General features: G+C 55.3%; 1 protein-coding gene across 2 annotated transcripts in view; it reads left to right on the forward strand.

Annotated features, from left to right (window-relative positions):
* RALGDS (ral guanine nucleotide dissociation stimulator) overlaps nt 1-24,905 on the forward strand; it is a 56,547-nt gene that overhangs the window by 1,098 nt on the left and 30,544 nt on the right. Inside the window, exon 1 of one of the 2 annotated variants that reach the window (XM_014873254.2) lies at nt 14,150-14,425. The exons of the other annotated variant lie outside the window; for it this stretch is intronic. Coding sequence (XP_014728740.1) covers nt 14,303-14,425 — 123 coding nt within the window. The 5' untranslated portion in view covers nt 14,150-14,302. Of the gene's footprint in view, nt 1-14,149; nt 14,426-24,905 lie in introns of those variants that run through there. 2 annotated transcript variants of the gene reach the window in all.

A 24,905-nucleotide genomic window follows, 5' to 3' on the forward strand; every position in this document is an offset into this window, starting at 1 on the left:
CCATTTTTGGACTGGAAAATGTGCATTCCAGAGCTGCCTCCTGCACCCTGTGGGTCTGTTTGGTCTGGGCCTTGTTCACCTTGGTCCGATCCAATAAACAAAAGCTGAATTAGCTCTCTTGGGGTCACAAGTGTGAGGCAGGCCCTAGTGCCACACCAGTGTGTGCTGGATGGTGGCATGTCCCTTTGGGAAAGGGGATTGGCAACCAAAATACTGGAGTTTGGGTCCTGACCCTGCCTAGGGTCAAGAACAAGAGTTTTCTGTCATTATGGAATAGGAAGATTGATTTTGCTGGGAGATCCAGAAAATTAAAGGTGCAAGGTTGTCTAGAAAAAGATGTCCAGAGCTCAGCCTCCCAGGCTGGGGAATGCATGTGACATCCTATGGAATGTCTTGCATTAAGGTCTCAGATTTAGTCTTCCTTTCACTTTTTTATGCTCTACCCCATTTTATATATTTATTTATAGGTATATTTTATATGGGTAAACTGAGGCATGTAGAGATATTTTTTTCCAAGCCCAGGATCCTGCGTGGGTGGAGAGCAGAGGTTTAAAGTCCTGGTTCCGCCTGCTGAAGAGGATGAGCCACTCTCCCTTTTAAGGGGTGCAATTCATTGAGGTCCCATTGTTTGTGGCTACCAGTTAAGAGGAATTTCCAGCTGCAGCCGCACCCTGCCAGTTCTGAGGGCTGTACAGCTACACTTTTCATGCCTTGTAAATGTTCTTCTCCCTGGTTGCTAAGGGAAAGACCCACACAAACAACTGGTAAAACTGAGTGTTGCAAAGTAAATAAGCTGAGCAAACAAGGAGGTGTTTTTTTTTTTCATCTCTAAGTGCTGCAGGTGTGTTGTTCCAGGTGTCCTGACATGTGAAAGCAAAAGTTCCTGTGCAAGGATGAATTTCAGCCTTTAAAATGGAAACCAGCTCTTGAGCTGGGTCAGAAGGTGGCTTCCATCCTGAGCCAAGCTCCCAGAGCTGCAGACTCATCCCCTCTCTCCCTTTCTGGCCGTTTGGGCAGGAGAAGGGAGCAGATGGTGGATGAGCAGTCTTGGGCTGGCTGGGGGCAGGAGCAGAGAGCACCAGTGCACGGCTGGAGCTGCGTTTGGTTTTGTCTTTCCTTTCATCTGCTCCCAGCGTCTGAAGTGGCTCCAGCGGCTCGGAGTTAACTCTTGGTGTTGCTCTGCAGGGGCGGGGGGGGCGAGTTGGCAACAAGTGACAGTGAGTGAGGGTCCAGCTGGCAGCAGGGGCTGGGAGGCAGCAGGTGGAGAGATGCAAAGTCCCTCCTCGGCATGGCTCAGCCACTCCATCTGGAGCTCCCACTCACGCCTGAGTCTGTGTGCCTGGGCTGATCAGACATGAGCAGAGGATGCAGCGACTGCTGCAGGCTCCAGAATAAATCTCTGGGACGTTGTAATGATGGATCTGACATCCCCTAGCTCAGTGCAGTGTGTTATCTCTGAGCCAGTTTGCTCAGAGATGACTCTTCAAGTGAAGAAATGAGGGGCTTTTCAGGACTTTGTTTATTCTGGGCATCTTTGGGGTTGTGTTTTTAATCTTCTCATAGTGTTTTCACTCTGTCATTCCCTAAATGGTGCCTGACTGCTGGACCTGATCAGGGCAATCAGGGCTTCTGATCTCAGGTGGTGCTCTCCGAAGCAATCTGCACTATCCATCAAGATGGATTTTGCTTCTGATACCTTTCCCATCGCTATGGCAACCCCTCTGACGAGGATGCCAGCGTGCTTTCCAGGCAGTGTGTGCAGGGAAACTGCTTCACCTGCCACCGAGCTGCCACCACTCGTGGGGCAGGGCTGGTTAAGTGGCAACTGCACATGGGTGCTGAGCCTGGAGGGGCAGAGGAGCTGCTGTCAGCTCCCTCAAGCTGACCCTGCTCTCCCTGGTGTCCCCACCACCTGGAGTTTCCCTGGGATAGGGGGGTGGTACAGCACAGGTGGGGGGAGTGCACGGTGTCTAGTGCCAGGATCTGGGATTTCTCTCCAAAGGAGATGCTCAGGATGGTGTGAAGGAGCTTGCCAAGTCTTGGTGAGTGTTAGGGGCTGCTTCCCTCTCCCCCCCTCCCCTTGCCTGTGGAGAGGATGGAAGATGGGTCTCAGCTCCAGGGTATTGATAGAGAAGGAAGGGTTTTGCCAAGTGAGCCTGTTCCCTCCTCCATGTCCTTCACACTCTGCAGTCACTAGATGGGCTCCAGGACAGTCTCTGTTCTGCTCTGCCTCTCATCCTGCTGTCCTGTGCTTTCTGTGCAAACCAGAGGCCATCCAGCTGTGTCGGGACAGCTGTGGGGCCGCCTTCCCACTGCAGTGATGCTGCCGGCTCGGTGCTGCCTGGGGGTGTGTTGTTCTCCGTGGGACTGCCAGGCTGTGTGACCCTGTGTGGCCCGGCCAGGGCTGCCCCGAGCCCGGCAGGGCTGTGCAGCAGATGGCACTGTTGTTTTCCCTATGAGTTATTGCCGTGGGCTCGCTTCCTCAGCGCTGGGAAGGGTCAGCGGTGATGGGAGTGGGCACAGGGCCAGCGTCCGGCTCCCTGGGAAAGCCCAGCACGCCAAACCGGGCTCTGTGTGACAAGCAGAGCTCGGTGTTGGGGCATTGCTCACCCAGGAGGAGCCGTGCTTGTGTTGAGTGACATGAGCCAGCTCCATCCTCGGAGATCTCAGCTCCAACCCCGAAGCCGCCGGGGGGAGACCTCAGCAAGGGCGCGTCAATCACCGCGTCCTTCCTATAAAAAGAAATCCCTGATCCCCCGCTCCCTTTTGTGCTTGTCCCCACTGCCACCAGCCAAGCCGTCCCCCAGCTGTCCCCCAGCACTCGGTAAACAGCAGGGAGCTGTGACAGCGCGACCTTTCCATCCCCGAGAGGTGCCCGTGCCGCGGTCCCGGTGCCGCCGCTGTCACCCCGGCAGCGTTTTCCACGTGCCCGGGCCGCTGTGGCTGGGCTGTCACAGCCTTGGCGCTCAGGGGTGGCTGTGACAGCTGCTGGCAGCTGTTTGGGTGCTCCCCAAACCAAACCCATCCCTCCCTCCCCGGCGCCAGCTGCCGCGGGATGCTCCAGATGTTGACAGGTTTTCCTGATGGGATCGCCGCAGTCCAGCCCGCGTGACCTGCGGTGGGGCTCGCCCATCTGTTTTCCTTGAGGATTTGTGTTTTTGAGTGGTTGGATTTCCTGGGGACCTTTTGGCTCCCAAGGCCCCGCGGGTGCGCCTGGGGCGGAGTGCGCGGTGTCTCCGCGGATATTCGCTGTCTGCGCTGATATTCCCCCCGCTCTGCACGCCTTGGCCGCGGGTCAAAGACAAGGTTTGTAGACATCAGCTGGCGTCAGAGGCGGCTCGGTGCTGGCGTGCTGCTGGATCACAGAGTTTCCGCTCCCTCGAGGCCCTGCAGTGCAGCGGGAGTTCATCCTCTGCGAGGATTTACAGCCCCCTCGGTGCTCCCGGGTTTGCTGTGGCCCTGAGGGCTCCTGTCTCCTGTGCTTGGAGCTGCCGAACCTCACATGCTCCCTGGAATAAATGTAGCTGTAATTCAGTGTACTTCACCCCCCTGCCTGGAGAGAGGTTCCAAAGATGGGAGAAAGGGGGAGCAGGGTGAAGGGGCTGGGGAGAAGGAAGGGGTGCAGTGCTGCCCTGATGGGTCAGAGAAGGTGGAGAAAGCCCTTGCTTGGTCTGTTCTGGCCTGAGTGGCATCTGGAGAAAATCAGAAGCTTTACATGTGGTGGCCAAGCTCTGGGATGTCAGAACATGTGGGATGTCAAGGCGTCCCAGATCAGGCCCCACACTTTCCTGTAGGGTCTAGGAGAGAAAGTGAGGAGCAGAGGATGGTGAGGGGTGTTGCAGACATTGCTGTGGGCTGTGTTGTTAGAAGGGATCACTGGAGAAGCACTCCAGCCATCCTGGAGGGGATGTGCAGGTTTCTGGCACAGCCTGGGGGTGATGCTGTGCCCAAGATTCGGGATATGAGCCTGCTCTCCTGTGGGCTGATAACACCCTGAGAGCCAAGTCTGGCTCATGGGTTTCTCGGGACATCCGCTGTCCCTTTTTATCTTTCCCCTTCCATGCAGTCCCACTCTGTTTCCCACTCCCCTGCCATAAACACCCTGCCTGCGCTGGCAGGAAGCAAACCCTGCAAAGCACTGGAGGAGCCTGGCCAGCTCCGTGTGAACCCTCAGCACGGAATGGAGAGGTCAAGGTCATCCCTCAGCACAGCCAGGAGGTCCCTTTGAAATCCCCAGCAGCCCTTTTGGCCCCATCCCACAGCGGATTTCCCACCGAGTGTTTCCTGCCTGTCCCTCTCAGCAGTGTCCCACATAAACACAGCTCTTCACCTCCCCGGGGGTGTGAATCACAACCACGGGCAGCCAGAGTGGCGTGGCAAAGTTCAGGGCAGGCAGGAACACCCTGGGCATGGGTTCTGAATGGCAGGGAACAGGAACAGAGCCAGTCCTGAATAACAGGGAACAGGAACACAGCCATGGTCCTGAATAGCAGGGAACCTTGGCTGTTCTCAGCACCTCTCCAAGGAGGTTGGGTGGCCCCTGGGGCAGAGCCATTGGTGGAATCTGCTGGCAGGGGATGGAGGAGGCTTCCCCATGCTGGTGATTGTGGTCGAGGTGTGCAAAAATGTTTGCTGTGCTGGCCCAGAAAGGTTCTGCTGCCCCAGCTGTGGGGTGTCTGTGGGTGCACACTGGGAGGGGGCAGCCGAGGGATGGGGTTGAGCTCTGCCTGGAGGAGCAGGACTGGCTGTCCTTTGTTTTTCATCATCATCATCATCATTATTATTATTACTATATAATGACTAAGCTGTTCTTATCTCAGCCCATGAGGTTTTTACCCTGGGAGAAGTCCCACATTTTCTGCCCCATGACCAGCAGGCCAAAGGGAGCACGAGTTTTCCCCTCGTACAAACGAGGGTTTGTGGGTATTTAAGTGCCCTGTTTTTCTTGGCAGAGGTTGGAAGTCCCAGCAGGCTTCAAACCCTCCTGTTCAGCATTTCCATGGTGACAGGAAGGCTCTTCTGGTGGCTGTGCCATCCTCGGTGCCACCAAAATGATGAGGCTGGTGCAAGCGCTGTGCCGTGGGGGGGCGGTTTGGAAGGCAGAGCCGTGTCCAGTGTTGGGTTGGATGCTCTCCTTCCCCAGTTCTCATGGATTTTTCTCCACTGGGATAAGCCCAAAAGGAGGAAGGGGTTTTTTAGGAGACCATGCCCAGCCTCCTGTGCTGCCCCTGCGTGTGTGGCACTGCTGGTGGTGCTGTGGCATCATGTCCCCTGACAAAGAGCCCGTCCTGCGCCTCTGCATCCATTACCCATCAGGGAAAACAGAGCCCCGGCACTTTGCAATGCAGTGTGAACACCTAAAGGCAGAGGAAGGCTGATAAATGCTCCCACAGCCAGGGGAAGGCGCGATTCTGCTGCTGGAAAGGTTTGTGTCCCTCCTGCCGCAGCGCAGACGCCGCTCCTCAGGCTGCGGATATCCCCGCCTGCCGATCGCAGGGATCCCGCGGGGAATTGAGCTGGATGAGGCATCAGCCGAGCATCCATCCCTGTGCTGCAGCCCCTGGTGTGGCTCTTGGAGGGAGGATCCGGGCATGCTCCGGTCCTTGTCCCTGCGGGCGGCTCAGCAGCGATTCCCTGGAGCTCAGCGGAGCCTGGGGGCTTCTCCCGCTCGCACGGAAATGCAGCATGGCTCTGGGTATCTGGGACTGGCTGGGAAATTGGGGTTTTACATCCCCTGCGTGCTCGATTTGTGGCTTTTCCCCCTACTCCGGCTGTCGATGCTAAATGGGGGGGAGGGCTGCACTCTTGAAACCTTTTACAAATACGATGAAATGTATCCTTTCTCCTTAGAAAGCAGCAAGGAGATTCCCATTCTCCCACGGAATGTTTATATGTTTCGGCCCAAACTGTGTATCTTTTGCTGTCAAACACCCATAAGTAGGACCAGGTGCAGCGATATTTGTCAGTATTTCAGGGGCCAGCTCCTGTGAATTTGCCTGTGTGGGCACCATGTCCCTGTGCAAAATCTCCTGGCTCAGTGACCTGTGTTTGATGGTGGCATCCAAATTTTCCCTGTGCTGGCCACCACTAACCCCTCGCTGGCCACTGTGGGTGCCAGAAGCTTTTGGGGGCATTTGCCCAGCATTTACTGAGGCTGGGTGCTGCACGGAGTGGCTGTGACTGCTTATACAAGTCCCCTTTGCACTCTTCCCAGTGCTGCTTGAAAGGGTGTTTAGTTAATAGGATTATAAAGCTTTCCTGTCGTCAGGCAACGGAAATCAATGGTGGGCCTCTGGGAATGAGCCTCATCCGATTTACAGCACAGCCACTGCACGGGTGTGTGGCCAGGACTGCAGTGCTGCTGAAGGGGGGACGTGCTGCCCCCTCCGTGCTGCTCCCCACGCTGGTGGGGCCTCCTGGAAAAAAAGGGAAAAAAAAGGATGTAAAGCAATTGGAAAGCGTCCAAAGAAAATGGTAAAGGGTCTAGTGGGGCCGCATGAGGAGTGGCTGAGGTCACTTGGATTTTTGGCTGGAGAAAAGGAGATGGGGGGGAGACATCGAGGTCTGCACTTTCCTCATGAGGGACAGTGCAGGGGCAGCTCTGGTCTCTGTTCTCTGGTGACCAGTGACAGCACCCCAGGGAATGGCTGGAGCTGTGTCAGGATGGTTTAGGTTGGACATCAGGGAAAGGTTCTTCCCCCAGAGAGTGGTGGGCACTGCCCAGGCTCCCCAGGGAATGGGCACAGCCCCAGAGCTCCAACACTCTCAGAGATGCACAGGGTGGGATTGTCGGGGTGTCCTGGGCAGGACCAGGAGTTTGATTTGATGATCCTTGTGGGTCCCTTGCAGTTTGGGATAGTCTGTGATTCTCTGAAATGCAGAGGCTGCTCTCAACCCACTCGTGCCAGCCATGTGTCTCACCAGCAAGGATCCCAGCTGGAGCAGGGCCTGGGATCCCCCAGGCAGTCAGGGCACTGCTGCAGCCCCGTGGTGCTGCCTGTCCATCCCAAAATGCTGGATGCTCCCCAGCTCCTGTGTCTGCTGCTGGGCTGGTGCACAGAACCCAGGAATTTCCCCTTTCTCCAGTCAAAAAGGATGGATTGGCCTGAGAGCAGGTGCTGCTCTGCATTGCCTGGGGGGCTTTGCCCTCCTCTCTGCTGTCACCAAACATCTGGAGGCAGCAGGTTGGCAGGATGGGCTCATGAATGTGTGTAATGCAAAGGGAACTCACAACTGCTGTCCCCAGCTTGCAGCAGGCTCCCAGCCCCTCCCTGGTGGGCTGCAGGTCTGCACTGCACAGGAGCCAGGCCTGGAAGACCCCAGGTCTGGCCACAGCCCCCTGGAGGTCAGGGAAGGGTCTCTGTGCTCTCTGAACTGTCTCCAGCAGAGCTGACAGCCTCGGGGTCTGCTCAGTCCCACCCTGCCTTGTCCCTGCTCTCCTGCAGGAGATTCCAGGCTGGAATGCCTCTCCCTGTCTGAGCCAGGGCTGTGCTCCCCTTGCAGCCAAGAAAGCCACTGGAACCCTTTGCTGTCAGAGTGGGAGGGTGGGGAGCAGCTGAAAGGGAGTCCTGAGGGAAACTTCCAGAAAAACCAACCTGCTTCAGGAATTTGGCCGTGCAAAAAGTGTTCCCCATCCCCTCTCCTGTAAGAGAGGGGACTGCACATGGTGGAGACTTCTTTAATCCTTGGAGGCTGCAAAACAGGTGTGAAGGGGGAGGACTGGGAGAGCCTTTGGCTCAGGGTGTAGGGCTGGAAACCTGCAGGCTGCCAAAGCTGTCTCTTATCTCTGGAGCCCGGGGTTTGCTGTCTGCCAGGGAGCAGTGGTGTGGATCTGCAGATAACCTCCTGGCCATGGTAATGTGGGTTAAAGCACGCCTGAGGAGCTGGGGCTGTGTTAAACAGCACCATGAGAGCGAGCTCTGGGGCTGGGGAGACTGGAACCTCCTCCTTTGGGTTTGTTTAAGCTCCAGCTAAGCCCTGGAAAATGTGCTGAAGGGAACAGCCCTGCCCAGCGCTGGGGGCTCGGCCAAGTGGGTGAATTAGTGATGCCCCATCTCTGGTGAACGCTGCAGACTGTGCTGGGCTGGGCACCAGCTCTGATTGCCTGCAGACATGTGCCCAGAGAGATGCCCTGGCCTTGCTGCCAGCCTGCTCCTGTCACAGACGGCTGCTGCTCTGACCTGCTGGCAGAGGGAATAAATCCCTGCGGAAAAATCACGGTTGGGGATTGTCATGGCTTGCTAATACCCTCAGCTCTCTGTTGCTCCTGGCATCTTCCTCTTCTCCAGCAAAGGTATTTGCAGTGGGAAGCACCTGGTCCTGCTGCTGGGCTGGCGTGGGCACAGCTGAGCCTTGCTGTGAGCTGTGCTGTGCCCACCTGGTCCCTGCTAGGTCAGCGTGCCGAGCTGGCCCTAGAGGGGACAGGATGTGCTGACATTTGGGAGCTTTTTGTTGTGCCCAGCCTGCCTGTGCTGCAGGCTCCCCTGCCAGGCAGGCGTTTGGGGAAATTACGAGGCTTTTCTGTAGGTTTGGGATGGGCACGTGGCAGTTTGTGGCATCGTCCTGCAGTGCCAGGTCCGAAGCGTGATGTGTGTGCCCAGCCTGGGAATTCGGGCAGCCGTGCAGGAGTGCAGACAGCCCAGCAATCCAGGCACCAAACAGGTGTGGGCTCTGTGCCAGGGATTTCCCGGCAGCAGAGCCACGCCCGGGTCTCCCCCGTGGGGTGGGGACACCCCGGAGGTGTCACTAAAATCTGCTGAGAAACTATTTTGGGGTGAACCAAGAAGGCGCTGTGGGGTCCTGTCCTCCTCTTTTCTTCCCTCACTGGGGTGGAACGGGGGGCAGGAGGGAGCGGGGATCTGCCCAGGGACACGGAGTCCTTCCCTACCCCGTGTATGGGCGCTCCTGGAATGGCCGTGTGGTGATGGAAGGGCAGGAATCCCCTCCTAGAGCAGCTCTGCCCAGCCGGGGGCTGCTGCAGGGGTGTTCCCATCCTCCGCACCAAGGGAGGTTGTGGAAACTCCGTGAGCTGTTGCCATGACAGCCCCGAGCTCGGTTCCCTCCCCGTGCCGAACCCAGCTCGGTATTCCCATCTCCCCCGGGACCGATCCCGGCCGGGGCCGAGCCTGCAGCACCGCGGGCAGCAGATCCTTTTCCCCCTGCCTGTGCAGGGAAGCGGTCTGGGAAGCAGAAAGGAGGCGTGTGGGTGGGTACCCGATGTTCCCTTTGCTAGCTGGGAGCCGTGGTCCCGGTCCCCTGTGCATCCTCTCCAGCCCCAGGAGCACGGCAGGTCCCCGTTGCTGCGGTGACAATCTCCATGGAGACCGGTCCGGCACGGCTGCATCCCGGGGACCGCGGCAGGGATGTGTCCCCTCCCCACGGGGACACGTGGGGATGTGTCCCCTCCCCAAGGGGCCACGCTGGCTCCCGGGGCGCACTCTCAGCCCCCAAGGGGAGCGTGAAAATGGAAAATCCCTCAAGTGGTAAATGTGTGGAGGGATCCCAAGGAAACTAATTGGTTTTCCCCCACCCTTCCTTTAATGCTTGGCTTTCACTCCACACTGGCAATTGCTGCTCTGCACCTATTAAAAGGCCGTCTCATGCTTTGCAAGGGTTTGATTGTGAATTAATTTTGCATACGTATCTATTCTGGGGAGCATGGGAATGTATTCAGGATGCTGAATGCCAGACGGGCTTTCCAGAGGCGTGAGGTGCAGCTCAGGCTGTGCCTGCTCTCAGGAGTGACTTTGAGGAAATGACAGTGGCTTCTCCAAATAAATGGCTAAAAACAAGGGTGCAGGTTCAAATCAATGGGATTTATTCCCACAACCAGTTTGGAACAAGCTAGGCTGTGGGTGCTTCTGTATATTCCATTTGAAATCCCTCTTAGGTGTCAAGGTGATTTTGATTTTCACTGGGAAATAGGTATCCTACCTGCTCACGGTCTCCTGGAAATCCCACCAGGCTCCATCTCCACATCTGCCTCTCTAAATCTACCCACAGGCTTTCTGTAAATACCACATTTCTCCAGAGAAATGCTGTTCAGTTGGGATTTCTGTGGTTTTGAAACCAGGTTTCCTCTTTCTATTACTAAGAAGTGTCAAAGGGGAAGAGCTGTTGGGATTTTCCATTTGTCATTTGCTTGTCATGCTGCTTTCTTTCCCCTTTCTATCAGCCTCACACAGTGAAAATAAACCTGCAGGTTTTGTGTCATTTCTCTCAATTACTGCATTCTGGTGCAGGATGCTGTGATGTTTGGGCATGGAGTTGCAATTTCCTTTGAAAAACAAACTCGCCATTGTTATTCCTGGCGAATTTCTTTCATTATGTGGAGGTCTTTGATGCTTGACATCAAGCATTGGAGTCAGTCTTCCTTAGGTGGGCCTTTGTGAGTCACTGGGTGTCAGGAATGCCCAACATCATGAGAGAGGTTGATCACTGGTTTTTGGAGCATCCTGAATGTTCACACCATTGCAGCAATGCTGGGTGCTAAGATCCTCCTGTGCCTGAGTTTGTCCCTGAAATCTGCATTTACATGTGCAGAGGTTCAGCTGTGGGCTGCTCAAAATGATGTTTTTGCAAGGTGGCAGAGGCTGTTAGTTTAAGGAATGGATGCACTTCCCAGTGCAGGAGCTGGTCTCTCCCTGGGCAGCAGCAGAGCAGTTGGGATGCACCCAGCATAGGAATTGCAATGAATTTGCCCTGCAGTTGCTCTGTTCCTGCCAAGACTCTTACTGGAAAACAGTATTTTCCCAGTAATGGTTGCTAAGCACTGAGGTCTCATGATGGGCTTTATCTGCTCAGCTGGAGCTGCGACAATAAAGCTCCAGTGAGAAATGAAACGGGGAAACATCGGAGCCTCTGCTGGGGCTTCCCTGTCCTCCAGAGGCAACACCAGCAGGAGATTTCTCCTTCACCCTGGCAGGGCTGGCCCACGCTGCTGTGGGGCTCCAGCAGCACCTGTGCTGCTGTGCCAGTGGGCATGGCTCCTCTGTTTTCCGTGCACAGGGGTGCTTTTGGTGCTCGGCTGCTGTTGCCAGCAGATCTGGGATCGTAGCACGGTTTCCACTCACGTCAGCCAGACTGGAGGAGCAGGAGGATGAAGCTGTCGTTTAAAAATCTGCGTAGGATCATCCTGTCTGGGCTGGTTTGATGGTGGGGGATTGTTTGCTTTGTGTTTCTGCTCCAAATCTCCCAGTGGGAAAGGGTTCAAAGCCACTCTGCCATTTCTGCCGAGGGACTGCTACGTTCCCCGGTGACTGGGGCAGGTAGCTGGGGACACTGGTGGGTGGACATGCATGAGCTGGGCCCAGAAGAGGAGAAGAAGGTTCCACACCATCCCTGGGGCTGTGTCAATGCCCACAACTTCTGGCTGGTTACCTTTGACTGAAGCATTCCATGCACAGCAGCTCCCATGTCCCATCAATCCACCCTGTCCTGTCCCTGTTGGTTTGAGATGATTCTCTGGAGCATCTCTTCTTTTGTCCAACCTCAGCTGCTGCTGCTTTGCCTGCTGTCCCTCCTGGGACTCTGCACTTGGAATTTTACTGTCCTTTGCACCCTGCCTGTGTGGTTTGTGACTTTTCCAGAAGGATTGTCCCTTTTGGCATCTTTATGGCTGCTGGGTGGGAGATCATTGGACTCTGGGGATCAGCAGAGCAGACTGAGCCCCTGCCAAAGATGTGTGACAACCTCTGGGTTTGTCCAGGGAAGACCCAAAAACCAAGGAACCAGCAGGTGATGGGACTTCTACACCTCCACACCACCTCTGCAGAGATTTCTGTTCCCATGGTACAGATTAGCTGCTGAACAGGATGATGAGTTCCTGGGAATGGTAGCCCTTGGAGACTGGCACTTGAGTGTGAAATCTGCGTCCTTCTCAGGATGTTTGGAAGCTGCAATCTCAGCTCACCAAGCCCAGCTTGTTACTGGAAAGTTGTTGTTGGAAAGCTGAGCTCTGCTGACCAATTGTTGCAGGCAGGTGAGTAACCTGAGCTGGGGCTGCAGCACAGGTTTGAATCACCTTTCCTGGAACCAGAGCTGTGGGCAGGGTTTGGTGCTGCTGAAATGTGGGACAGTCCTCCAAGGGAATGCACTTTGCATCGAGTCACCAAGGAATCATGAAGGAGCAAGACACAAACTGCCTGTGCTAGGGAGTTTCTAGGTCTGTGGCACTGCCTCTCTGCCATGAAGAGTTGCCAAAATTCTGTCAGTCAGCAGCTGGGGCATGGCCCTGGAAATTTTGCCTTGGCCGTGTGCTTCAGCTGTGATCTCCCCTCTCCTTCCCTGCAAATCCATTCCTGGGGCTGCTGCAGTGCTGCCTTCTTGTCCTCACTGCTGTTAATCTCGGCCATATGGTGGATGAAAAATCTGCCTAATTTCCAGTTAAAACTTAATTTATGGTGGTTTTATCCCTATTTGGTCTTGTTCCAGGCTTGCCCATTAGCTCGCTTGTAAGGGCTGGTTTTCTCATCCTTGCATTTCCCCTAGGAATGATGGACCAGACCTGGCTCCAGCCCCACACTCTGCCCCAGCCCAGCTGTGACTGCGAGTGGCACAGAGGGTCCGTGTGTGTGTGAGACCCCTCTAACCCCGGCTCTTGGCTCTGCCTCCTGCGCGGATGAGTCAGCCCGGCGCTGGCTTGGCGCTGAGCGGGACTCGCCAAGCCCGGCTTACCTAAGGCTGCAGGAATGCCTGGCTCAGCGGGGCTCCTCGGCTCTGCTCCACACCCGGGCGTGCTGCGAGCCGCCTTTGTGGCCTCGGGCAGCGGCTGCGTTTGGGAAAGCCGGGAAAAAGCTGCACAACCCCAGACTTTTGCCCTGTAAGAGACTCCTCAAAGTGGGACCGACAAAGCCACCCAAAAGCGCCTGGCTGGAGTAGGGTCTGTTCATCCTATTTGTGTCACCCCTGCTCCTGGAGTAGGGTCTGTTCCTATTTGTGTCATCCCTGCTCCTGGAGTAGGGTCTGTTCATCCTATTTGTGTCATCCCTGCTGGGCCCAGCAAGAAGGGCAGCTGTAAGGACAATAAACTCCTGTTTGTTTGAGGGCAGTGGGGATTTTCACTGGCATTTCACCCTGTTGGGTACATAGCTGGTCCCACTGTTTCTCCTGGTTGGGTGTGAATGGATGAACCCACCAAACTGCTTCTCTCCTGCTGCCCTCGCTGGGAAGACACCCTGGGTGTCACCCCTGTCACTGAGCCCGGGCTCTGCAGCAGTTGAGGGTGAGGTGATGGCTCATGGGCTTGGCCCCAGCTTCACTCTTGTTTGTGAGATCATAATATCCGTGTGATCTGTGTCTGCAGGTGATAACACGAGTTGCTCCATGTTGAGACTCTCACCCCACTGCTGCTGTTGGTGAAAATTCTATAGGAAGGTGTTTTTCATAGCAAACCACCCGATTTTGTGCCGTGCTTCCTTTAGCAAAGGTCCAGTTTGGATTCACGGGTTCTCTGGTGGGAAAGGCAGCTGGGAATGCTCACCTGGGCAAAACTTCCCATGCACAATTATCCTACAAACGAAGTGATCACCATCACTGAGGGTCTCTCAGTGCCATGCTGCATTCCCGGTGCCATAAGGTTCCCGAGCACTCTGTGGATATGAATTATTTAAGCCTCACTGTGGTCCTTGGAGTACAGGAAGGCGTTGAGCTGAAACTGCCTCTGACAATGGAAAACAGGGATGGGAGAAGAGATGGGAAGAAAGGGGGAGGCTCCAGCTCTGACCATTCATGCTCCCTCCGTTTCACACCCTCTCATCCTTCCAGCTCTGCCTGTTTGTCTGTCACAACAGCCGGGGGGAAATGCTGTAAGTGCTGCAGACGCGGTTTGATCCTAATCACAAACCAACAGCAGGCAGGACCTGTTGTGCTCCTCCAAGAACAATGCGCGGGCTCGGCGAGTGCCACGCATGTCGATGAGGCTGGGGAGCTCCCGGCGGGGCCGAGCAGCAGCCGGAGCCAGCGCCGAGGTGATCCCGAGAGAAAGGAGAAGCTGGGGGCAGGCGGGGAGCCGGGGCAGGCTGGCCCAGGGCTGCTCGCCCAGCCTGGGGAGCGGCGCTGGCTGCACACACGCACGCACACAGCGCGCCGCTCACACGCGCGCACGCTCAGCCTCCCGGTGCGGCTCCTCCGGCTCTTGGATTCGCGAGGGAGGAAAGAAGACCTCGTAGGAGCGGCAGGAGCAGCAGCTGTTGGCAAGATGCGCTGACAAAATTGGACGGGGACGGAGATCTCCGATCGGTTTCGCCGCCTGGGCTGGACTTGCTCCTTGGAGAGGAGCGGCGGAGGAGAGAGAGAGAGGAGGATGAGCAGCCCCTCCATCCCCGGGAAGATGGAGGCAAAACCTTTGTTCAACGTGCAGAAGGCTCTGGTGCAGCCTGTGCAGATGTGCATGTTGGATATCCCCCTGAGCGTGCAGGATGACGATGTGAGTAGCAGGAGCTGCCAGCCCGGGGCCGGCTCGGGGACACGCTGGGTGTGCGAGGGGCAGAGAGGTGCCGTGACCCCACCCCGGCACCATCCGGGGGTGGTGAACTTCTGGCAAAGTTGACGATGCCAAGAGCTGGCACCGCCTCCAGATGTGACCGTTTCCTCTCTGAAGTGTTGTTATCTTGAGGCAGACTGTGGCGCTTGCCAAATCCAGGGCACCAAAACGAAAGGAGGGGTTTGGGAGGGAGGGGAAGCCTTTCTGTGTGGAATAAGAGCCGTGTTGTGGCTCGATGCAAAAGGAGGTGTTTGCTGTGCGTGTCCTGGCTCTGCTGCCCTGGTGGGTGTGAAAACCTGGGAGGCAGCTCTGCCTTCACACACCTTGGTGGCTGCCCTGCCTGGTGTCACCATCCGTGGGCTTCGGTCCTGCCCTCTCTCTGCTGCAGCTGCAGGGTTGGGTTCACGATGCAAAAATTGGTGTCGATTGCAGCATTGAGGCAGAGCTTTCCCAATGTGGGTCAGGGGATTCCTGCTGAGGCCTCCTCTTGTCGCCCTAACTCTGCCCCTCACAGAAAATGCACCCCAAATCTGACTGTGCATAGAGGACCCTGGGATAAAGCTACTGGAGATCATGAAATCAGGGACAATGCTTTTTAGGGCTGGTGGGTGGTCAGTGTCCCACCATTCATATTCCCCCCTTTCATAATTCAGACACCTGTGTAAGGGTTTTGGGTGTGATCCAGGTGCTGTTAAAATTTGAGGCAAAACTTGCTTTGATTTTTTGGAGCAGGGAAAGCCAATCTCTTGCTATATGTGCTCAGGGCGTGTAGTGTCACTGCAGGCGCCTTAAATCTGGATTTTCTCCATGGCCACCAACTGGCCTGTCACAATCACTGTTACCTTCTCTTCAGCACTGTCTGTGTGTTTAAAGAGGTGAAACGAGAGCACAAAAACGAGCCCAGCTCCCCGGGAGGAGGGAGCACTTTCCTGCAGGGCAGTGTGTTGGATCCCGGCAGGGTGAAGAGCCCCAGCCCAGCATCCTGAGAGTCCCTGCAGGGACTGGGGACTTGCAGGGAGTCTCCTATTTTTAGAAACACCCCGGGGGGTTTTGCCAGGTTCGACAGTGTTGCTGCACTAATGAGGATAATGAGGATATACCTGTGACGGCCACTGCAGAGCTGCTGGGGTGTGCCAGGGATGGGCAGCGAGCCCCAAAGGAAAGCGCAGGTGCCTCCTGCAGCATTCCTGGGAAGGAGGGAGGGAGGTGGCTGGAGCGGGGGATGAAGGGGGTGAAGCAGTGCCTGGCTGCTTTATTCTCCTTCAGCTTGATTCCTAAGCAGCAGATTTCTCCAGGCTTACAGCAGGAGATCTCCCTTCCTGCTCAGCAGTGCAATCTGCTGCTGGACTTCCCTGCAGCTCCTGGTGCAGCGAGGGGGATCCTCAGGGTTTGCCCGACACAGGTGGAGGCTTCCCTGCCTCCCTCCCTGTGCTGGGCATTGGCTGGGAGGGGGCACAGGGAATGCCCTGGCCTGGGTCATTCAGGGACCTCTTGCTTATCGTATTCCTGGTTTTTAGCAGAAAAGAGAAATAATTTTTAAGGAGGCTGTGCAATAGGTTAGTACTGGGGGGGGGGGGCGGGGAGGGGCGTGTTATTTATTTGGTTGGGTTTTTAACAATTCCTACGAGCCCTCTGGAGGTTGCTGGGTGACAGCCAGTCCTGGTAGTGTCACGGTGAGTCTCTGTTGGTAACTGGCACATCAGGGTATCCCCAGATCTCGGGTCATGGCCAGGGCATTAGTGCAGGGCAGAAGAGGTCAGGGCTTCCCTGTGCCAGGGAGTCACACTGGGACTTTGTCTCCAGCATTCCCCTTTTCACATTTCCCAGCCGTGCTCACGTCTCCCAGCTCTGGGCTCACTGGTGCTTTCACCCCCTGCCCTCTCCTGCACTGGGCAGAGTGGGATGAAACCCCCATGGCTGAGCTGTCTGGCAGCACCCATGAGCAGGAGGTGGATCAGGGACTGCTCTGCCTTTCCATGCTCGTGTACCCCCGCTCTGAGGCTCAATTTCCATTCCTGGAAAGCGGGGACACAGCAGATCCCGTCTGCTGCAGAACACAGACTGGGAAATGCCAGCAGGGAAATCCTGAGTGGCGTTTTTGTCTGTGGGGTGATGGAGAAACTCCTCTTTGAGAGCTGAAACATTCCCCAGCCAGGCAGGGTTTGGTGTCTCACACCCACCTGCAGGTCCCTGCTCATCTCCTGCCGTCGCTTCCCCGGTCTGCGTGGGCAGCAGGGAGGGAGCAGTGCTGGCATTCCCCCTCTATTTCAGGACTTTAATTTCTATTTCAGGCTCATTAATTTCCTTTCTTCTTGGAGATGACACAGGCAGGTTGGGAAGTGTTCAGGGGCTGCATTACCTGGGGATCTTCTGCAGGATCTTGTCCATCAGTGTCCGTCACATCTGAGCCAGCCCTGTGGGAAAGCCTGGCTGGAAAAATGGGATTTCCTCCTGATGCAGATGCATTCACTGAAAACACACCCGACCTTTTCCAGGCTGGATTCCCAGGGAGAAAAGCTTTGACTACAAAAAGGAGGAAGGCGGGTTGGGGACACCTCACAAAAACGTGAACCTCTGGCTCAAATCTCTTCTCTCAGGGCTCTCTGTTGGGTCAGCATCTCATATTCCTGTTTTTCAGGGAAACCACTCTGCCCTAGCACTGGACTGGGTGTTCTTTGGGAAACATTTCACCAGCTGGCAGTGGAGCACTGGAGGTGCTCATGCCCACGTTCAGTGGGTGGCCAGCTGGAAGGGGAACATACCCCCAGGTTACCCTCGATGTGATGGTGTGTATCAGACAGAGCAGGCTCTCGTTTCTGTCTCCCTTGATCGCTTTCAGTGGGATTGTCAATCCCCCCTTTCATAATTCAGCCACAGCAATTGCAAAATTGCCCGGGCTGCCTCTTTTGCGATGATGGGGAGGGATTTCCAAAGCTTTGCCAGTAAAAGAGCAACAGTTTTTATGTCTGGGAGGTGGGGAAATCAATGAGCACGCTGTTGCAAGTGATATAACGGCTTTTTGTGGCATCTCAGGCAGTTCCCTGACATGATGGAGCTTTATGGCTCGCTGTTCGTCAGCTTAATTGGCGACATCCCCTGCCCGGCAGTGCGAGCTCAGGGGCTGGGAGGAGCAGCGAGCCCTTGTCCCTCGGCGGTGGGATGCTGCTGCCCGCTCCCAGAGCATCCCTCCTGCCTGCCGGGTCGGTCCAGCCATGCCTGGGCATCCCATCCATGCCATCCATGTGTCGTGATGGGAGGCGCTGGGGAAACCCCCCTTGCTGCAGTGTCGGGCAGCTCAGGGAGGAGCAGCACAGCCGGGGGCTGTCCCAGCACTGCTCTCTCAGAGCTGGACGCTGAGTGAAGCCCTGCAGAGTGAGGAGAAATCAGGGGAAAATCTCATTGTCCCGCTTAGGCACTTGCATCCTCCACAGCCTGTCCTGGCGGTCTCCCCATCTTTGCCTTCTTCCTTTCTCCTCTGTGATGTCCTAATAAGTGCAGTCGGTCTGACTTCAAAGCGGTTAGCAAATATTTTCCACTCTAGTGAGCTAATTAGTTAAATTACATTTCACATGCTAATTTATTCCTCTAATATTATTTTTTTTCCCTTAGCATACTGAAATACAGGAGAAGATAAAAGCTTGGTTTGACCTTAGAGCCAGGCTCAGAGGAGCTGGAGATGGGAACAAATGATTAGTTCCCAGGTTTGATGTAGCACAGGCTTATTCCCTGCCTCATTTGAGACCTCCGTCGGTGGAGTTTTAAGTGTTTTAGGTGCCTGCAACCCGGGCATCCTGGCTGAAACCTTGTCATCTGGCACACAGAAGGAAAACTTTCAGACCAGCGGTAATGAGCTACTAATTTCCGACTTCATTGTTCCTGTCCGCGGCACCGGTATCACCTTAGAGCGCTGCATAAATCGCCAATTAATCCTTTCGGGAATGGGTGGGAATGGTGTTACTTCCCCCATCGGGGCTGGAAAGGTTTAACTGGGAGTCAGGCAGGGACAGGGAGCTGATGCTGGTGTCAATCCCAGGTTGAAGCTGTCGGGGCTGGAAAGGTTTAGCTGGGAGTCAAGCAGGGACAGGGAATTGCTGCTGGTGTCAATCCCAGGTTGAAGCCGGGGGGAAGCGATAGCTGCCAACAACCCCGTGGTGAATCAAAGTCTGCCTGTCTGTAGCAAAGTCCTCTCTTTTCCACTGCATGCATATGGTAGATGTTATCGAGAGGGAGGAGGTGAAAATGAGCTCTAGGACCATTTCCTGACCACAGTTACAGTCAAAAACAACAAATCTCTCCATCCCTGCTCTTGGCCAAACTCTCCTTTTCCCTCAGGCAAATCACTGCTTGGTTCTTTAGAGATAATGAGAAACTATGGAAAAAGACTCCCAGGTTTAATTCTCATCTGTAAGGGCAGAGATTTAGGAGCCCGCTGTAAAGTCTTGGGATTTCTGGGAATAGCCCTGGCAAGGCTGAGGGCTGAGCCCATCCCACACCATTTGTGCTCTGAATCCATGCAGTGCTGGGGGTGTCCCTGCAGTCCCCAGGGCTGTGTAACCCCTCTGCTCATCTGTGCCTTGTCCCTGCACTGCCCCACGAGCCATCTGAACCCCACCAGATGCACATGTGAGCACACGAGGCCACGAACACTCTGCTTTGTGCCTTTGGCTGATGCTGTCCCAGGAGGTTTTGGGATGGTGGCAGTCCCTGTTTCCAGCCCTGGATGAGGCTTTAGAGAGGTAAGAGATGCTGTGATGGCTGAGCCCTTACACTGGTTTAAAAGGGACGGGGAAAAGGGTCCCCAGTTGATTCTGTTTGGGTCACTGGTGCTAAAACATCCAGAGTTCTCACCTGTGTCTGTGTTCCCACGCTGAATAAACATGTGAAATACAGCCCTGGGAGTGCCGGGCCAGTAATACCAGGGTTACTACAAATGAGCAGGTAGCAGGATGGTGTTGATGCAGATAAGAGTTGCTGAAGCAGAATGAGAGCACAGACCTCTGGAGCCTCAGCCAGCATCTGACACAGCTCCCTGGGGTACAGCCTGTCTTGGGGCTCCTGCTGGCCAAGGCCTTGTCATTATTGCCTGAACCCTGTCACCTCTGGGACATGCTCTTTGCAGGTTTAGAGATGCCTGGTGCTCACCAGGTGTCTGTGCCTCGCCAATGTGTGGCCACACCAGTGGGTCTGTGGTGGTCACCTCACGTGTGCCACAGCTCCATGTGCTCACTGCAGGGGCTGGAATTGCCTGACCAACCCTCCCTGCTGCCTTGTAGAGTTACTGGTACAGATAAAGCTGTGCTCATTCCCTATGTATTGAGAGGCAGAATAAGCCAATATTTCCAGTAATTGTTCAGTCCGTCTATTTTCAGTGTATTTTTCCAAGTGGCCTGGCTGGGTCTGTGCTTGTGAGAAAACGAGGTAAAATACCCTGTGTCACATCCTCAGCTGGTGCATGTCAAGGTCAACCCTCTGATTTTGGTGGCATTACAACCTGTCCCTGGCTAGGAACATGATGTTCAAGGTGACCCCCTGGAGTGTTTCTCTGCTTCTTTGCTCTTCCTCCCCATCCTTCAGCATCAACTTCTCTGTCTGAAGCTTGAGGGCAATGTGAGAATTTGCTCCTGGTGCTGCTTTTACTCCCTAGATGTGGTTCTCCCGGAGGTGCAGGCTCTGCCTCTTGCACTTTCCCTCTCTCCAGTGAAATGGGATCTCTTCCCTGCACTTTCAGCTTTCTCTCACTCTCTGCTCTCAATTTCCATCCCGAGGATCCCGTGGGATCTGCAGAGCCTTTCTGTGCTCTGGGCACTGCCGAGGCAGCAGCACAGCCAGGTCCTGGTGCCCATGTGCTGCTGGCAAGAGCTGGCTCCATCCCTGCCCCGGGGCTGGGCACCCTGACTCAGGCAGATCAGCCACGGAGCAGCTGCCTCCTGACAGTTTGATTCAATCAGGGCCCCTCAGTGCAATTTGCTGTCATCTGTCACCGTGTGTGGGGCTCAGGGCAGATGCAGCTGTTGCAGGAGTGTGCCCTGAGCGCTGCCAGCGCTGCCCACGGCTGCTCAAACAAGGCAAATCCGGTTTGCTGCCTGGTTTGGCACAGCACAGGCCATCAGAGGCAGGCTGTTCACTGCCTGCTTTGGGTCTTTGCCAGAGCACCAGGACTATTTGCCCCTGGCTCTGCTGCCCTCCCGAAGCGGGGGTGGTGAGTTGGGGGAGTGGGTGATGCCTGCTCGTGGTTCCATCCCCTCCCATTCCAGCTCCTGCAGCCAGGCTGGGGCAGGGTCAAGGCTGCCATCACTACAACTGTTGATTTGGAGCTGCAAACACAGGGGAAATGGAGAGTTTGCCCCATTCACAACCCTTAACATAACAGCAGAGCATGGATGTAACCCCGGGCATCTCCCATCCAGGGACTCCATCCGAGGTGACCCTATTTAATTACCCCGTGTTTCAAGGAGCCCTGGGGCTGAGACAGCTGAGAGTGGCAATGCTGAGTGTGCCTGACACGCCTGGAGCTGGTCCCTGCCTGGCCTCGGATGTGGCTGCCACCACAGTGGCAGTGGCACTGCTCCTTAGTGACATGAGCTGTGCTCTTGTGGCCCGTGGTGTTGCTAAAACCTCCTCCTGTGACACACAGAGGCTGCTCCTCGGGCAGCACCGATGAGCCCTGGGGCTCTGGCTCTGTTCCAGAGCCAACACATGGCTCTGGAGGATCCCCTGCCCCTCGCTGGTGTCCCTGAGCAGGAGAGAGCAGCTTGCTTTTGCTAAGCATTGCCAAGCACAGATAGGCACCGCTGCTGTATCCAGAGAGGGCTGGATTCAGCCCTGGGAGCTTCAAACACTGCTAAGAAACGCCCCTGCCAGGAGCCCTGTCCTGTGCCAGCTCGATTTGGCCACTGCTGGCTGTGAAATGCTGTTGAGATGCAAAGAGCATCTTTGGTTTCAGTGCAATTGCTGGTGAGGTGGCAAAACTCTGCAGGGAGGGGGGACAGCCAGATCAGCTCGGTGTTGGCTCTTTTATGAACCTGGAGTGCTTTGTGCCATCAACTCTGCTGGAAGGATTGGCTCCACTGCCCCAGGAGTTGGTTGTCCCCAATCCTCCTGCCTGCCCCATCATATAACAATGGTGTAACAGGACAGGCAGGGCTGGTGGTTCAGCTGGGACAGAACTTGTGATATTTGGTATTTTTAACTCCCGGCTCCTGGAGTCATGTGCGTGGCATCACTCGTGGTGTCTGGAGAGGGCAGCACATGGTGCATCCCAGTGTTGTGGTCCAGAGCTCGGGCTTTGGGGCTCCTCCTCCGTGCAGATGCTGGTGGAGGCCTGACTTTAGGAACCTCAAAGGTTATTTGCATCTGAAATCTGATTTGTTGATTTTCTTGTGTCATCTCTGTGCAGGCATCTCCTCAGCCCTGTGTCCTCACTCCTCTCCTGGCTTCTCTGGGCTTGTGCCAGGGTTGTCCCTGGCTGTGTGGGGCTGCAGCAGCTTTTGGCAGCAGGACCTTGGGTTTTTGCTTCCTCTTGACAGCCCAAGAGTGCGAAATACCCAATCCCAACCTGCTGACAGCTGCCTTTGTAATTCAGGTGCTGTGAGCTCCCAGAGGACAGCTGTGAGCATCAGGCCTTTCACCTGGAGATATTGAGGAGCTGTTTGGGAGGACAAAGCTGGTTTGAGTGTGACAATCTTGGCGGTGTCTGGCTCTATGTTGGTGACAGGGAAATTCAGTGCTGACCCAAGACCAGGGGGCTTCCTCTCCTTCCTGCCAGGAAACAGCACCCCAAAATCTCCCTTTATAACCCCTTTCTGCTCATCCTTCTCCCTCTAGGCCCCCGTGTGCACTGCTCTGAGTCAGGGGATTTTCTTTCATCACAATGCTCTCCCCAGCACTTCTCCTTCCCATGCTGGGAACTGAGTGCGAGTTAGAAACTGCAACCGAGGAAGGAGGAAGGAGGGGCAATGCGGTTTGTGGCGCCAGAGCCTGGGCTGGCCGAGCAGAGCAGCTGGGAGGCACTTCTGGGGGCTCTGGGGAGAAGAGCTGAGGGCAGGGGAAGGAGGATGGAGGAGATATACCAGCCCTGTGGGGTCTGGCAGTGTCGTGGTCGTGGGCTGGGGAGACCCTGGCCAGGGGGATCCTGCCTGGACAGCCCTGGAGCTGTCTGGAGGCAGGAAATGGAGACTAATCCCTCCCCACCCTGCTGTGTGCAGAGCAAGAGGGAATCAAAAGCAGCTGAAAATCCCGGATTTCCCTTTCTGTTTGGCAGACAGGGATGCGGGAAGCACAAAGGAGGAGACGGACAAGTTAAGTGGGTGCAGCTCCACCTTTTCCTCTGCACCCGCAGCCCCTGGGGTGAATTGACTTTGGGGTCAAAGACTTGTTTGCTGCTGGCAGGCCACAGAATGGCACCAGAGCCCATCTGAGACCTGTGACACACTCCCATTCCCAGGGGCCCTCGAGTGCCAGCTGTGCCCTGGCGCACCCGCCCTGGGACGGAGCTTTGTGAAAGGTGACTCTCAGCCAGGGCTGGGGCAAGGAGGGGGAAAGGGAAGCTCCCCAGGGGTTTGGCTGTTGTGAGAGATGACTCAGTGCATGCCCTGGCTGGGTGGCACCCGTCTGTGCCACCGTGTTACGTGCCCACGTGTCATGGAAACCCTGACACTGCTCCGCGTGGCACGAGTGGCATTGGGCAATGAACCATTGATGTGGGTCTAATCTTCACTGCCGAGGGGGAAAAAAGTCACCCTGCAATGGTGCTGGCAGCTCAGGAAGGGATGGATCAGGCCATGCACTCTGTGCCAGGGTGGGCAGTGATGGGAGATGCTCCTCAGGGCCCCTCTGCTGCACAAAGTCCGGGTGAGACCCTCGGGGAGCAGCTCGTTCCCCTCGCTGTCTGCTCCCTGACCCTCCTGCAGGAGCTCAGGTCGTGTTTCCTCGCTGTTTCCCCTGCAGTTAAGGGAGCCAGAAAGAGCTTAAAATCGAATTTCCTACCCAAATCAGGCTAATGCTGTCACGGTGTCCCTCTGCCTGTGCCCTCTCTCCCCACATGACTTCTGAACCCGCTGACCTGTCTTGCACAGATCTGGCTGAGGGCTCGCAGATAATTAAGTCTCTGCAGAGATGATGAAATGAGAGGGTTGAGAGGAGGAAAAGAATCTTGTAAATGCCCCAAAACATCTGTAGCATGAGTTCATGTATTATTAGACACCAGCAAATCCACGTGGGAGACGCCTCTTACAAACACTTAACCACAAAAACATTTTCATTCTCGGTTTGTACATTTTTAGGCACCAAAAACAGTCTCGAGACACAAAACCATAGGAAGCAACACAAGTAGTTTCAGTGCTCTTGGGATAACCTTTTATTTTAATAAAACCTGAAATTCTTTTGGCATTCAACATGATTCCCAGAGCCAAGGCTTGAAGGAAAAACAACATAAATCATGGAAAGTAAAAAGTTGGGAGGGTCAGCAGCGCTGTGGCCAGACTCAGCCATGGTGTGACTTGGTGGCATTTGATGAGTTTGTTGATATTTCTGCCACTGTAACTGAGGGACAGACCTGGCCCTCATCCCCTGGCATACAGTATTGTTTGGGAGAGCACTGCTCCTCCATGCCAAAACCCCCCCAACAAAAAGAGACACGGAGAGAGGCCCTGGAATAACTTCCCCCACTAAAACAATGCGGAGCGGAAACCTTTCAAAGTGGTAATCACCAAAGGGAAAATAATTTTTTTTTAAACATCCTTTGTCTGAGCGCCTAACAATACCTGGGAATACTGAAAGACTTTTCCCATTCTTAATTGACTTTTCAGCCATGTCACTGTTTGTTTCATCTCTGCAATAGGCGGCTCAGGGCTGGGCAGTCAAACTTTCCCTTTCCAGCTCTTGCCAGCCCCTTTTCCTGGCTCTCACGTGGCCAACACCAGTAAGTGTGTGCTCAGGCTGTTACAGCAGAGTGTTTTCATGTCCACTCACTGCGTCCCTGCCCAGCCCGTGGTGAGTTTGGCCCAGATGAGTTGGCAGGGGCCGTGCAGTGTCAGCACCGGGGCTGCTGGTCCAGCTGCCGGACGTCTCTCCTGCTGCTGCTCCTCCTGCAGCTCCTCTCCCTCATCCCTGTGGTTGTTCTGGGCCCTCTGGCTCCTCTCTTGGCTGCTCACTTTCAATCACATCAGTTCTTCACTCTGCTGGAGCCTGGCTCCAAGGTTTCACTCCTCACTTCAGATCAAGTCAGCTTTCCTGCAGCTTCCCGACGCGTCTGGGTTTTGATTTATGCTTTCCCTGATGTTTGTGCAGTCAAAGGAGATACAGGACCATTGTTGGAACATCCTTTTCACATCCCTTCTTAAGGGTTTTTGTTCCTGTTTAACTGGGTTTCTTATTTTCAGTAATCTTAGTTATTTATTGGTGTTATTAACGTTGTGTGTGTGGA

The sequence above is a fragment of the Sturnus vulgaris genome, chromosome 22 (assembly GCF_052056855.1).
Source record: "Sturnus vulgaris isolate bStuVul1 chromosome 22, bStuVul1.hap1, whole genome shotgun sequence".
Classification (NCBI taxonomy): domain Eukaryota; kingdom Metazoa; phylum Chordata; class Aves; order Passeriformes; family Sturnidae; genus Sturnus; species Sturnus vulgaris.